The sequence below is a fragment of the Penaeus vannamei genome, chromosome 19 (genome assembly GCF_042767895.1).
Source record: "Penaeus vannamei isolate JL-2024 chromosome 19, ASM4276789v1, whole genome shotgun sequence".
Taxonomy (NCBI): Eukaryota; Metazoa; Arthropoda; class Malacostraca; order Decapoda; family Penaeidae; genus Penaeus; species Penaeus vannamei.
This window is the reverse complement of record NC_091567.1, coordinates 33,100,667-33,115,666: the sequence shown is the minus strand read 5'-3', so window position 1 is coordinate 33,115,666 and position 15,000 is coordinate 33,100,667. Positions and strand designations below refer to the sequence as shown.

The 15,000-nt window shown below is 40.4% G+C and overlaps 2 protein-coding genes across 7 annotated transcripts in view; both read left to right on the top strand.

Moving 5' to 3' along the window:
* LOC113804736 (plexin-A1-like) overlaps positions 1-11,311 on the top strand; it is a 16,400-nt gene extending 5,089 nt beyond the window's left edge. The window contains exons 2-8 of the mRNA XM_070134224.1: positions 1-461; positions 7,376-7,555; positions 7,838-7,966; positions 10,210-10,437; positions 10,610-10,772; positions 10,958-11,075; positions 11,186-11,311. The exon at positions 1-461 is cut by the window's left edge and continues 778 nt beyond it. Coding sequence (XP_069990325.1) covers positions 1-461; positions 7,376-7,555; positions 7,838-7,966; positions 10,210-10,437; positions 10,610-10,772; positions 10,958-11,061 — 1,265 coding nt within the window. The 3' untranslated portion in view covers positions 11,062-11,075; positions 11,186-11,311. The remainder of the gene's footprint in view (positions 462-7,375; positions 7,556-7,837; positions 7,967-10,209; positions 10,438-10,609; positions 10,773-10,957; positions 11,076-11,185) is intronic.
* LOC113804720 (uncharacterized) overlaps positions 11,186-15,000 on the top strand; it is a 32,512-nt gene continuing 28,697 nt past the window's right edge. For 5 of the 6 annotated variants that reach the window (XM_070134221.1, XM_070134220.1, XM_070134222.1 and 2 more), the window contains exons 1-4: positions 11,186-11,311; positions 11,435-11,636; positions 12,909-13,069; positions 13,374-14,495. In XM_070134221.1, coding sequence (XP_069990322.1) covers positions 11,537-11,636; positions 12,909-13,069; positions 13,374-14,495 — 1,383 coding nt within the window. In that variant the 5' untranslated portion in view covers positions 11,186-11,311; positions 11,435-11,536. The remainder of the gene's footprint in view (positions 11,312-11,434; positions 11,637-12,908; positions 13,070-13,373; positions 14,496-15,000) is intronic. The other variant, XM_070134219.1, reaches the window with a different exon arrangement.

The following is a 15,000-nucleotide window of genomic DNA, read 5'->3' as shown; positions in this document are numbered from 1 at the left end:
CCATCATGTACGTTTATGGCTTTGGCTCGGAGAATTTCAGCTACTTCCTCACGCGGCAGATGGAGGACACGTACGCGGGGTCTCCGTACATGAGCAAGCTGGTGCGAGTCTGCCAGAATGACCCTGCCTACTACTCGTACACGGAGATCCCCATTGAATGCAAGGACCAGCAGGGCAAGCACTACAACCTGGTGCAGGCGGCCTACGTGGGTAAGCCGGGCGCCGACCTGGCCACTCAGCTGGGCATCCAGACCAATGACGATGTCCTCTTCGCCGTGTTCTCTGCATCCGACCCTACCGAAGGGGCGGGCTCGCCCTGGCCAGCCGACAACAGTGCCCTCTGCGTATACAGCATGAAATCTGTCAGACATGTATTTATCAAAAATATTGAGAAATGCTTCAGAGGGGAAGGTGATCGAGGTCTCAACTTCATCTCGCCGTCGCACTATTGCACTGAGGAGGTAAGTTCCGACATCCAAGTTCTACTTGTACTTCCCTGAATAATTCTAAATTATTTTCTGCAATAAATATATCATAGTATTTACTTTCCCAACACCACCCACCATGGAGTCCTACAAGGGCAGGTTGATGTTTGGGACATTATGCGCCCAACAGTTAGGGATAATGGGGGAAGTATACGTAGGCATCATCTGGTGTGGTATGGCAGCAGGACCATTTGGTGCCCATCGGACAGTGGACACTTGACCCTAACTAGTACGGTTTCTAAACAATAATGTGACTGACCAGCTGATCAACATGATCGGGTCGAGATCATGCCTCCCGTCTAGCCGGAATAGAGGGCCAATCCGACATGCTAGCCGCAGGGCACAGCGTGCTACATCACACAGATCCTCCCTTCTCCCAGTGACATGAGTCGATATGCACTGCAAACAGTCATCTCTGTAGCTGGGGTTGGGAGGGCGCACCTCCAGGAGCTGATGTGTGCTGTGGAAGCATCCTCCACTGCACACACTAGCACCACCTTGTGTGAAGGATGATAATAATAACGATAATAATAAGGAGGAGAAGGAGAGGGTGGTGGAGGAGGAGAAGAAGGAAAGGGAGAGAGGGAGTAGGAGGAGAAAGGGGTGAGGGAGTATGGCAATGGATTGGTATCTCCCATAGACTGGTTCAGTTCAGTTCAGTTAGATTTGCGAAGTCATGCTTTGCCCGGGCCTTTTCTCTGGAGTGGCCCGGCCTGTGTTAACTATTTCTAGTTAACTCAGCTTTTTTTTTTTAAATGCATGCTTATCGCGGTGGCTGAATTGCAAGCAAGCATTCCAGCTGCCACAGGGTAAGCATGTTGCAGACCCTTTTTACCACCCACCACAGCCCAGCGGCTGTGGTGGGTGGTCCCTGCCTCAGAAATTGTGTGTGTACACAATTCTGCAAGTAATGTAACAGGGTGGCGTTAGGCTCGCCGCAGTGTTTTCATAACCTGGCAGTCTCATTGTCAATAATTTCACTGGTGTCAATCATCTCTTTAAGGAGTTTTTGTGTGTGGGTGTGAGTGCCCATTATGACTGGTGTGCTGGAGATGGACGGGGAGAGCCGGGGCGGCTCCCCCGACGGCTAAGGCCTGGGTAGGCCTAGTAGCTGCTTGCTGTGTCTTGTTCGGCTGGAGGATCGTGAGTGCCGAACTCGGCCCGGGTACCGGAGCTTAAGTGGGTCTGAGCTGTGCCAGCCACCGGGAACGAGGGGAGCCTGCGGTCCAATAGTCGAGCCGTGAGGTGTCCATGGTCAACCAATCAGGTCTCGGTATGCGTCGTCGAGAAGCTGCTGATGGTGAGGGCGAGAGGACAGGCTGTGGACCTGGACCCAACCTGGGGGAAGTATGCCGCGTTGCAGGTTGCGGGGGTCGGCTACAGGAGGAAGAGGAAAAGGAGCGGTATTGCAGGCCGTGGACTCTTTTCTTGTTTCCTATTGCCCCCCCCTCCTTTCCCCTCGGCTACAAGTTTAACCAAATTAACGCGAACGAAGCCAATCTGAATTTTCACTTGTTGCTTGCTCGCATGCCAACCCCCTCCCCTTCCACGGTGCTGAGTGCTCAGGAAACAAGCTTCGGGAAATGGCTGATGAGGGAGGTACAGTAGTACACCTCTTTCAAGTGAAGATTGAAAGAGGTGTACTACATTGACCCCTTCTTGTAACACACATTTTACTGCCTCACATTGTGCATGGTACAATTATGTAACCAATCCTCGTTGTTGCTTCCACTGCCAGAGTTTGGGACATGTAACACACTCATGCTGGCGACTCCAGAAGGGCCTGCCTTCACGTATTTTTCGTGTGATGGAAATGATCTTTTGGAAGACTCCCCTGGCTCAGTGTAGTGCTTCCATTGTGGTCGAGCCCACCGAGTTTCATGTGAATGTGATAAATACAAATTTTAGAAAGAGATCCTTCTAGTCTGCTCTCAAGAAAGGGTCTCTTCCTGAGGCAAAGAAACTTGCCCTGACACGACTCTTTCGCCCAAGAGTAACAATTGGCTTTATTGTTAATAAATTTCCTTGACGACCTACAACGATCCCAGTAGCCTGCTCTACTTTCTCAACACGCTGTAAAGGAGCCTTGCTGCTACTTAACAGAAGCATTCTAGCAGTGAGGTCTCCATAGGGGAGAGTACTCCAGTCAAAACCCAAGTTCCTCGTTGCTGTACTGTCAGTGAAGGCTGAAGTAACTGCTTCTACCACTTTTCTAGAGATTCCTGCTAATGAAACTAAGGTTGCAGGTAGAAGACAGACGAAACCTATGCCCTGCCCCTCTCAGCATCAAGTTCCAATAGAAGAGCTGATGAGCACTTCACAAGGGAGGAGTGGTAATGCTTCTTGGGTCATTGCTCCCATCATTAGTAATCCTGGAATGGCAATACACATTATGCAATGTCAACGTTCCTTCTAGCATTCCCGTTAAGAGGGGTGAACTTTACCATCTTGTAAATAGTTTCCCAGGTGGAGCTCTGAGTGTTCATCGGTTGTGAAGAGCAAACAAACTGCCTTCTCCAACCTTCACAGAAATCAGGGGAATCTTCGCTATGTGGGGTCATGAAGGGGGACAAAACATGCGTCATAGAACAGTTGTTTTGATCATTACCTCAAAGACTCCTCTAATCCAATTATGAAATAGAATTCAGAAAATATCTGGGATATTTATTGTCTAAAATCATGGTCCCACCTCTGACATCTTGCCTTTGCAAGAAGGCAAAGATGTTATGTCTTATGTTTGATTTAGAAAAAGGCAAATACTTCATTCCAGTACAATATGGCTTTAGATGCATTCTACCACAGATGCCCTACTATCCCTAGGAACTTTCAGTCTGTGTGGCCTTTGGCTCTCACCAACACCATGTCACAGTCGTCTTTCATCTTGAGAAGGCAAATGACAGAACCTGGCATCACAGAGTTTTACATTTTTTGTACAAGTTTGGCATGCGTGATAATCTACTCATTCTTATCCAGCAGATTTTATCCTATTGGTTGTAAGGGCACATATTGAGAATATGTTGTCTGAAGCTTAACTTGAAGCTTAACTGAAGCTTAACTTTGCTGCTGATATTAACAGTGTTATCTGTGTTCTTCTTGCTGGGGTCCTTGGATTTTTATATATTGACCTTTTGCTTTCATTTTCTGTGTCAACAATGCCATTAATTGAATGAAACTTATAGGTGATGCTTAATAGGATATCCGAGTGGGCTGAAACTCGTGGCTTTCGAGTCTCTGCCACAAAGAATGTTGCAGTACATTTCTGTCATATTTGATGTGTTTGCCCTGATTCCGACTTGTACCTTCTTGAACACGCACACACATACTAGTCTCAACCCTTTCAATCCCCCCTTACTTCCTCTCACCCAAGGTACTTAGACATAGCCCCACTCCAACATTTATCATTGGTGAGCTAATGCCGACAGGGGCTCATAGCCACATCACACTTTGCTTCCACGTGCAAGGGTGGCGAGCTGCTAGGCAGGGACCCATCTCAAGCTCTTCACGACAGGTTTGATCCATCTGTTCAAGTCAACTTCCTAGGTTGTCCTAAAGGCCTCCTGCATCCAGGGTTGTCTTGCACAGAAACAACCTGGTGGGCAGCATTATCCTGTGGAAGGTGAACCAGGTTCCTATATGGTTTAACTGTAGGACACATGGTCCCATCAAATGTATCCCATGATCCTATGCAAGGACTTATTACAAAAAGGGCCTAGACAATATTCAAGGCACAAGAAAATATTTCACTGTATTCACTACTGCATAATAAAACTGGCACTATCAGGGCCTTGGAAACACGCAGGCTAGTCCTTCTGCTCCACATACTCTTGTCGTGAGTTTATAAACCTTGCTGCCAGTCCAATCTGTCTACTGATCCTGGTTTGAGTTATGAACTACACTACCACAGAGAGTTTTACATACCAAGGTATGTAAAGCTCTGTGTGACTTCATTGTGCTCACCTCAAACACATACCGACTGAACAGGTTTTAGCCAGTCCCCAAATTCTTGGATCTTGGTCTTGGTCCAAGAGACCTCTAGAGCTAGAGGCTTTGCTTCATCGTTAAATGCATCTAGAGCCACCACTAGAGTTTCCAAAGACTCAAAACAATATCATCAGTAAAGCCAAGGTCAGTAACCTGTGCCCAGTATCAAGTCCATGCAAGTGTTCAAAAGTGTTGGTGCAAGGACACAGCCTTGCATTCACTCCTGAACAGGGAAGAAGCTCGACAGGCCCCAACCATACTTTACAGCACTTTCAATACCAGTATACACACTATTTACCTAATAACCCTTGGAATCCCTTTCAATCTCAGGATCTCCCAGTGATTCTTGATGCACTGTATTGAATGCCTCCTTGAGGTCAATGTAAGTTACAATCAGCCCACACACGAACTCATGATGGCGCTCTACATTGACTTGAAGCACCAGGATGCAGTCTATTGTGAACTTAGTAGGAGTGAATCCAGATTGCTCCAGCCTCTGGTGCCACAGCAGGTGGTCTCTGATATGTTTCAGAAAGCTGTAAGTGAGACCCTTGCTTGGTATACTGAGCAGTGTAATGCCTCGGTGATTGCTGCAGTCCCATCTATCCCATTTTCCCCTACAGAGAGGGATGACCACACCCCTCAACAATTGCCAGATTGCTGCCAGGACAGCATGCAAACCTCGCCCCCTTAACTTCAGTTAGGGAGGATGTATCCTCTCTGATGGGTGGGTCCGGCAACGGAATTCCGGAACTCCCCGCATCCAAGTTAACTGTTGATGGGTCAACCTGGTACAACTGCTCAAAATACTCAGCCTAATGCTCCCACACACCAACAGGAACTGAGATGATCTGGCTGCGGTCACCTGTGAGAGGGCTTGGAGTTAAGCTTTCTCAACCCTTGATAGGTAGGACAAAGGTCATTTCCTAAGAAATGGCCTCTTCCGCAGTGACCGAGTCTTGTGAACTTGGGAACAATGCTAATCCCGAACCCCTGCCAGACAAGCTGTATGACAAGCTTCTATGGCTTCCATGGTTTCCTGCGAGATAAAATTCTGTCTTACTCTTTGATTAATCTGCAATCGATTCTTGAGCTGCATTGAGCATTTCATGCTTGAAGGTGCCTTACAGAAGTAAAGGGTCTGTTAGGTTGTCGAGAGCTGTGAAAAGACCAGAAATTGCCTCAGCAAACCCCCGGGCACACTCCCCCTCCCTCAACTTGTACAGATGAAACACCTTAGGGTGGTCATTGGACTGATGGGTGGTTTTGAGTAGACTTGGAGGCTAGCTACAACTAATCTATGGTCAGTACAACAGATCTCGGCACACCTATACACCCTGCTGTTCTGGAGGATCCTCCAAAGAGCACTAACAAGGATTTGGTTGATCTCCTTGCCATTACCCTTATCATTGTACCACTTCATATGATGCGGTTTAGTGCTGGTACCAAGAGCCAGAAATCCTCAAGGTGTCAGATCATGCAATGTCCCAGAAAAGTTTATTCTTGTTTCTCCCAAACCATGAGGGACTGACAGACATCTCATAATCAGCACGATAGTAGCCAGTACCACATTGAAGTCACCCAGAACAGTACGAATATCTCACCGAGGACAACTGTTTCTGACAGATGCAAGTTTGGCATAAAACATCTCTTTCACGTAGGAGTATGCATAGCAATACGAGACATGAAGCCAAAAGCAAGCTTGTCTCAATGCAATTATACGGTCATTGAGTGGAGTAACCTCTATTACCGAGGTTTGAAGTCAGCTGGAGATGGCTATAGATACTTCCTGAAGATAGTGATCATTGCTGCTCCCTGACCAGCAATAGGTGTGGCCACACACACTGATCATATTGCTGCCAAGTCGTTTCACCTCTAAGAGACCGGCCAGCTCAACCCTCAGCCTCATTTCCCTTGACATTAGTGGCAACCTGGCTACAGACCCTATATTCCACCTTTGGGGGGTCCTGTGGGGTTCGTCTAACAAGCCTCACGCCAGGTTGGCAGTCACTAGGATGTGGAGGGGACGAGAAACCCATAGTTCCAGACACTGAAAATCCTAGTTGGTAACTTCTAAGCATTGCCTTTATTCACTGTATATATTACATTTTTTCTTCTTTTTTTATGAATAAACCATTTTCAAAGAAAATGCTCTGAAAAGAAAAATTGCCATGTTACTGGAGTAGCTAATGATGTTATCACACTAAACCAATGAGAGTGCACCTCAAATCTTTATATAATTATCTGCATAATTTACTTATAATTAACAGTAAAATTAAAAGTCTTTTACTTTAGATTACGAGGAGTTTCTTATTATTAAGTACCATTAAAATACTCATGAGAAAAAGGATTCATCAGTGTAAATGAAAGTGTAGCTACCTTTTTATATTTACCTTGCGTTCACTCTTCGCATCTTCCTTGTCCCAGTAAATTCGTGATGAACCCCCTAAAAGACGTATATCTGGGCTTCGTATGGAATACCTTACTCTCACTCTTTGCATTCATTCTTTCTTGTCCCAGGAAATTCATGAACCCCCAAAAGACATAGAGCAGGGCTTTGTAGGGAATATGTACGTAGAGAATATTATAATTCATTGATTTTTTTTTCTTATATAGAGAATAGGAAGGCTAACAAAGGATTTCTGTGGCATGGATGTGAACACGCCCCTGGGCGGAGAGCAGCCTGTGGAAGGCCTGGCCATCCTCACCTTCCCGACGCGACTCACCGCCGTCGCCGCCACGTCAACCGATGCGTACACGAAGGAGAAAGAAAAATATATATACAACAGGGAAAGCCCCAAGAAGAAGAAGAAGAAAAAAAAAAGATCCACGTATAGCAGGGCTATGTGTGGAATATGTACCTAGAGAATGTTTAATAAGTTAATGATTTTTTTTTTTTTTTATAATAGAGATTGGATCTGAATGAGGATTTCTGCGGCATGGATGTGAACACGCCCTTGGGCGGAAAGCAGCCTGTGGAGAGTCTGGCCAGCCTCACCTTCCCGACGCGACTCACCGCCGTCGCCGCCACGTCAACCGATGCGTACACGGTTGTCTTCCTCGGCACGGCTCAGGGCCACCTGAAGAAGGTATGAGCAAGGCGAATACCATTGCTTTTGTTGCTGACGTTCTTTGGGTGTAAGACACGGGAGATTAATGGCATTTTAGAGATTGATTCAGGGTATTGTTGGTTTTAGATAGCTTTTATAAAACTTCCTTGATGCTGAATGTCTCAAGCATATTTCCACCTTTCCTCCACTGGCCTCATACATGTAAATAACACGGTTTCATTTTATGTACTTTATATGACTTCAGCAAGATGTTACTGACTTTTAATGATTATTCTGATCTTATGGTCCGTCGCCTTCCAGGTTGTGATAGAGAACCAGAATAATGCGCTGGAATATGACGACATCGAGGTGGACCAGGGATCAGCAGTCAGGCAAGACATGCACTTTGACAAGGCGGGCGACCACCTGTACGTCATGACTAGTAACAAGGTAAGTTGGCCACTTGCCAATTGTGCTACTACATGTAGGTATGGTTACTAATCATAATATCGTTTCACACATCCGTCATGTATGTATATATATATGTACATATATATTTATGTATATATATGTATATATGTATGTATATATATGGTGTATATATATGTATCATAAATGTCTATGTCTATGTATATATGTATATGTATATATATGTATGTGTATATATATATGTATGTATACATGTGTAAGTATGTATATGCATGTGTGTATATATGTATACGTATATTTAATAGATATTATATATGTACTATATATACATATATATATATATATATATATATATATATATATATATATATATATATATATATATGCATATATATGTACATATATATGTATACATATATATACATATATGTATATATATATATATTACATATATATGTATATATATATATATATGTATATATATTTATATATATATATATATATATATATATATATATATATATATATATATATATATGTAAATTTCTATCTATCTATAATATGTATATGTATATATATATACATATATATATGCATATATATGTACATATATATGTAATATATATATATTTATATATATATACATATATATATATATATGCATATATATGTACATATATATGTACATATATATGCATATATATGTACATATATATGTACATATATATATATGTACATATATATATATATATATATATATATATATATATATATATATATATATATATGCATATATATGTACATATATATGTACATATATATATATATATATATATATATATATATATATATATATATATTTAAATATATACATTTATATATATATTAATATATATATATATGTATATATATATGAATATATATATACATATATATATATGTGCAATTGTATATATACATATATGTATATATATATATATGTATATATATGTAAATATATATATATATATGTAAATATATATGTAAATATATATATATATGTAGAAATATATATATATATATATATATATATATATATATATATATATATATATATTATATATGTAAATACACACACACACACACACCCACACACACACACACACACACACACACACACACACACACACACACACACACACACACACACACACACACACACACACACACACACACATACACACACACACACACACACACACACACACACACACATATATATATATAATATATATATAATATATATATAAGTATATATATATATGTAAATATATATATACATATATATACATACATATTTATATATACATATATACATACACACATGTATATGTATACATGCTTCAATATGCATATATATATATATATATATATATATATATATATATATATATATATATATATATATATATATATATATTTATATATATAAATATATATTAATGATATATACATACATATATATATATATATATATATATATATATATATATATATTCAAATATTAATAATGTATGTATACATGTATTTGTATATATATATTAATATTATATGTGTGCATATATATATATATATATATATATATATATATATATATATATATATATATATATATATATATATATATATATGTGTGTGTGTGTGTCTGGGTGTGTGTGTGTGTGTGTGTGTGTGTGTGTGTGTGTGTGTGTATACATATATATTAATGTATGTATGTGTGGGTTTGTGTGTGTGTGTCTGTATATATATGAATATATATGTATAAGCATATACATGTGTGTGTGTGTATGTGTATATGTATACATATATATATATGAGTGCTCTTGTGGAAAAAAATATAATTTTACGTGTGTCATACTGTGATTATATATTTTTCCATCTGTTTTTGTGCTCTCTTAGGGTCATAATGGTCTCAAAATGACATGTATCTAATGAAAGGGTAAAAAACAAATATGTTTGAAATAAATGCATACTTTTCCAATATTACATATGCTGTATTTTTCGGGTGGTGGTCACTAAGATGTAGTCAATGCCAGATGGTTACGCAACTGCTCAGGTGATCTGTAGTAAGTGGATTTTCACTCTCTCTGGAACTTTGAGTGTCAGAGCTCACGTGGACATGTTTTTTTTTGCCCCCAAAATCACTTCATTTTTTGAGATATAGGACCACTTTCTGTGGAATGTACCATATTTATGTATTGGAATTCAGAATGATTTTTTCACAGATCTCAAAAGTCAAAACAAAAGAGTGCAGCATATACGAGGGATGCAGCCAATGCCTGGGGGCCCGTGATCCTTACTGCGGCTGGTGTTCCTCGGAGAACAAGTGCTCCTTGCGTCGAGACTGCCGTGAGGCCTTCCAGGATCCTCGGTTCTGGCTAAATTACAAGACAGACCGCTGCGCCATCACCAGAGTCAAGCCAGACAAGATACAGAGGACCACCACCAGGACAGTGAGTTGATTTCTTAATGATGCTGCAGTTGTATGACACGTGCCACATTTAGTATGAGTTTCGTGTAATTTGACTTATACAGAGATAACTTTTGATTGTTTCTTTATAATGAATTCATTTTCACACATGTAGTATTGTTTGATCATGCAATGTGCAATTTTTCGTCTATCAGTTAGCACTGATGATTGAGAACATGCCACTAGTGGATGGACCGCTACAGTGTGTTTTTAGCAGTATGGGGAAAGACCTCAGCACAGAGACCAGGCGTACTGCTGAGGGTGTTTCTTGTCCTACTCCCCGGCCTGACTTACTTCCTGTTATCCCACAGAATAAAAGTGTGTGTTTTCTTGTAAAAGTGAAGATTAATTGTAGCATATACGAATGTGTTGTAGAGAATATATGATGTCAATTTGTTCTTCTCCATTTCAGATCACTTTACAGCAAAACTTTGTGTGCGAAAATTAGACGGTGTAGAGTTAGTGTGTACAAACTTTACGTTTTTTGACTGCACTACCTACAGCTCCTGCACTGAATGTGTATCGTCCCCTTTTCCTTGTGACTGGTGTGTTGATGGCCATCGATGCACACACGACTCTGCAGAAAATTGCAGAAATGACGTTCTAGTCAATGGTGTAAATGTAAGTTTGTATGATGTGTAAATGTTTAAATGCTGTGATTTGATAATGAGAAATAGAGGAATATGGAAGGCCTTTTTGTGGATAGATATTACAAACGGCAACTTTTTCAGCGTATTGGACCAAGCATCAGAAGTGGCCCTTCATTTTGTCCTCGAATTACCTTTCTTGAGAGTCAAGAAATTTTGGTTTCATCAGGCTCTCAAAAATCAATCAAGGTCAAAGTTGACAACATAGCTGTAAGTAAAAGATTTTTGTTGATTTACAAAGGAAAATAGAAATGAATCTTCAGTATGTCTCCATTTCATATTGCATAATTAGGTTGCCCTATTTTTTAAATATTAGATTTCTTATCTTTGCAGTAATTCATCGTGCAGACAAGGTTTGTGTGTCAATTCAACATTGAGGGAAGAGTTACCAGTGTAAATGCCAACTTGCTGGGTGATACTATTTACTGTGACAGAATGGAATTTTCATACACAACAGCTGCGCCGTCAATTAATGCAACATTTGCTGTGATCTGGGGAGGCTCAAAACCCCTTGATAATCCTGGTAACATTCATGGTGAGTTTGATATTTTGTATCTGGCTTAATTGATACATGCATATATATATTATTTTCACAATGGTAAATATATGAGGGTATATTAGTTTTTAAAATTGTTGAGTGACTAACCATGTGTCTCAATTATCTTAATTGAGATAATATATATATATATATATATATATATATATATATATATATATATATATATGTGTGTGTGTGTGTGTGTGTGTGTGTGTGTGTGTGTGTTTGTGTGTTTATTTATTCACTTAGGAAAAAAAGCACGGGAGTTATGCATAAATACATATGCGTGTGTTTGTGTATATATATATGTATATATATAAATTTATATATAAACACACATGCATATATATATATATATATATATATATATATATATATATATATATAAATTTGTATATACACACATGCATATATATGTAATATACATATACATGTATATATACATATATATATGTAGAGAGAGAGATACATATATACATATATATAAATATATATACATTATACACACATATGTGTATGTGTATGTGTATACAAAAATATATATGGAAATATATACAAATACATTTATATGTATGTATACATATACATACATATATATATACATATACATACATACATACATATATATATATATATATATATATATATATATATATATATATGTTTGTGTGTGTATCATGTATAATACACACACACATGCACGCAAACACACACACGCATATGTATATATATATATATATATATATATATATATATATATATATATATATGTGTGTGTGTGTGTGTGTGTGTGTGTGTGTGTGTGTGTGTGTGTATGTATATGCATATATATATTTATGTATATGTATGTGTATATATGTATGCATATGTATATATGTATATATATGTATATATATACATATATATTCACATGTTTATATACATGTGCATATGTATGTATATATATATGTAAATATATATGTATATATGTATATATATGTATATATATCAGAGATTATTCGTGCCTGAACTAAGTGAAACGACGCTGCCGGGCGTACGACAAACTTCAACTTCAATGTTTTTTCATAACAAATAATGTAAAATGTATTTATTGCCTTACGGTCTGGGAATTGTATGCATATGTGCTACAAAAAAGAAATATTCGAAACTGCAGAAACTGTTATTCAGAAAATACAGAAAATGCGTATCACACAGTGGATGCAAACGATTTCAGAGCGTATCAGGGAAAGGGTTAAGCTGTGCATTTTTTTTTTTAATTCCTCCAACCAGTGCTGGTGTATAAATGTCAGCACATGGCCAGCAACTGTGGCATGTGCTTGAATCTTGCGGAGCGCTTTAGATGTGGCTGGTGTCAGTCAAGTAGTCGGTGTGAGGTGGCAGCCCAGTGTGAAGAAGGAGCGTGGCTGGACAGGGATCGCATTTGTCCCAATGTAATTATGAAGACCTGTTTTATAGATGCCTAAGTATTTAGTCAAAAGAATTATGATAACTTTTCTAAGTGATATACAGGAATTTTGTATAGAAAAAAGTTTGCATTTATGTATTTTTTTTATTTCCTTGACTAAAGTGTAAGATTTATGATAGAAATATATATACATATTTTTAACTTTCGTTTTACATAAACCAGGATAATATCAATGCCTTTCTTATATTCTGAAATACACCATGCAGCCTAATTTTAGCCAACTTGTGCCTGGTTACAATTCACAATTGTAAACTTTTCGCTACCTCCAGCAGGTGCTGACGGCCACCAGCTCAGCCGCAGGGGCCGGTGACGCCGAGGGGCCCAACTCGCGCTTCATCGTGGACCGCTTCGAGGACGACCGATGGCAGGAGTTCACGCACCTCACGGTCGACAAGAACACGGGCACCGTGTACGCGGGGGGCGTGAACCGGCTCTACCAGCTGGAGCCGAACTTGCGGCTCCTGCAGTACGTGGTGACGGGCCCCGTGAGCGACTCCGTGGAGTGCCCGGCCAGCGGCTGCTTTAGCGAGGACTTGCAAAGCATGAAGCCCACCAACAATGTCAACAAGGTGCTGGTGATCGACTACACGCACTCGCGCCTCATCGTGTGCGGCAGCGTGCGGCAAGGCTCGTGCCAGGTGCGCGATCTTCGGGATATCACGCAGCTGACCCGCAATGTAAGTAAGGCCATCGTGGCCAACAACGCCACGGCGTCCACCGTGGCCTTCATCGCCCCAGGGCCACCCAACTCACCTGTCACACATGTGCTCTATGTCGGGGTAACGTATACAGGCAGATCCGTGTACAGGGACGAGGTGCCGGCTGTCTCATCTCGCTCATTGGAGGACAACCGCTTCTTGGAAATCGCCGTGACAGACGTGACGACGAGCACGCAGATGTGGGTCAACTCATTGACGCGGAAGCGATACCCCATCACGTACGTGTACGGCTTTGGCTCAGAGAATTTCAGCTACTTCCTCACGCGGCAGATGGAGGACACGTGCGCGGGGTCTCCGTACATGAGCAAGCTGGTGCGAGTCTGCCAGAATGACCCTGCCTACTACTCGTACACGGAGATCCCCATTGAATGCAAGGACCAGCAGGGCAAGCACTACAACCTGGTTCAGGCGGCCTACGTAGGCAAGCCAGGGACTGACCTAGCCACTCAGCTGGGCATCCAGACCAATGAAGACGTCCTCTTTGCCGTGTTCTCCCCGTTTGACCCAAGGGAAGGGGAGGGCTCACCCCAGCCCACTGACAGCAGCGCCCTCTGCTTGTATAGCATGAAATCTGTCAGACGCATGTTTACGAACAACATCCAGGAATGCTTCAGAGGCATAGGCGTCCGAGGACTCAACTTCATCTCGCCGTCGCACCACTGCATCGAGAGGGTAAGTTCCCATATCCAAGTTTTACTTGAACTACCTTGAGTATACCACAATGGCCTTTCTCTTTGAAGACAAGCAGGCTTCATGTGTTGGTCAGTAGCAGTTTTAGGGATTGATTTGAAAAGCATTCTTCTTGCCCACTCACGCAGGCAGTGTTCATAAGAGCTGCCTGGCATATGATGTTGAATGCCTGTGAAAGAATGTGTCAAGGCCTCATTATCTCCACTGAGCAGGTCATATTTTCAGTAGTGTTGGTTAGTTTACTTGATTGTTGGTTAGCACAGCAACTCCAAAAGTTATGAACAGATTTTTATGAAATTCTTAGTGGTCATCCGGGTCAGGATTCAGATCCAGGATTTTTAAAAATGACTGCATTATCATTACCTTTATTACCTCCACCAAGGAGGGAATGTTTATGGACGTAACCAATGTAATTGAGAAAGGTGATTTGGATGTAATTCTAGTGCAAATAATTTGATTACATCAGTGAGCCTTTTGCCCTGGCGGA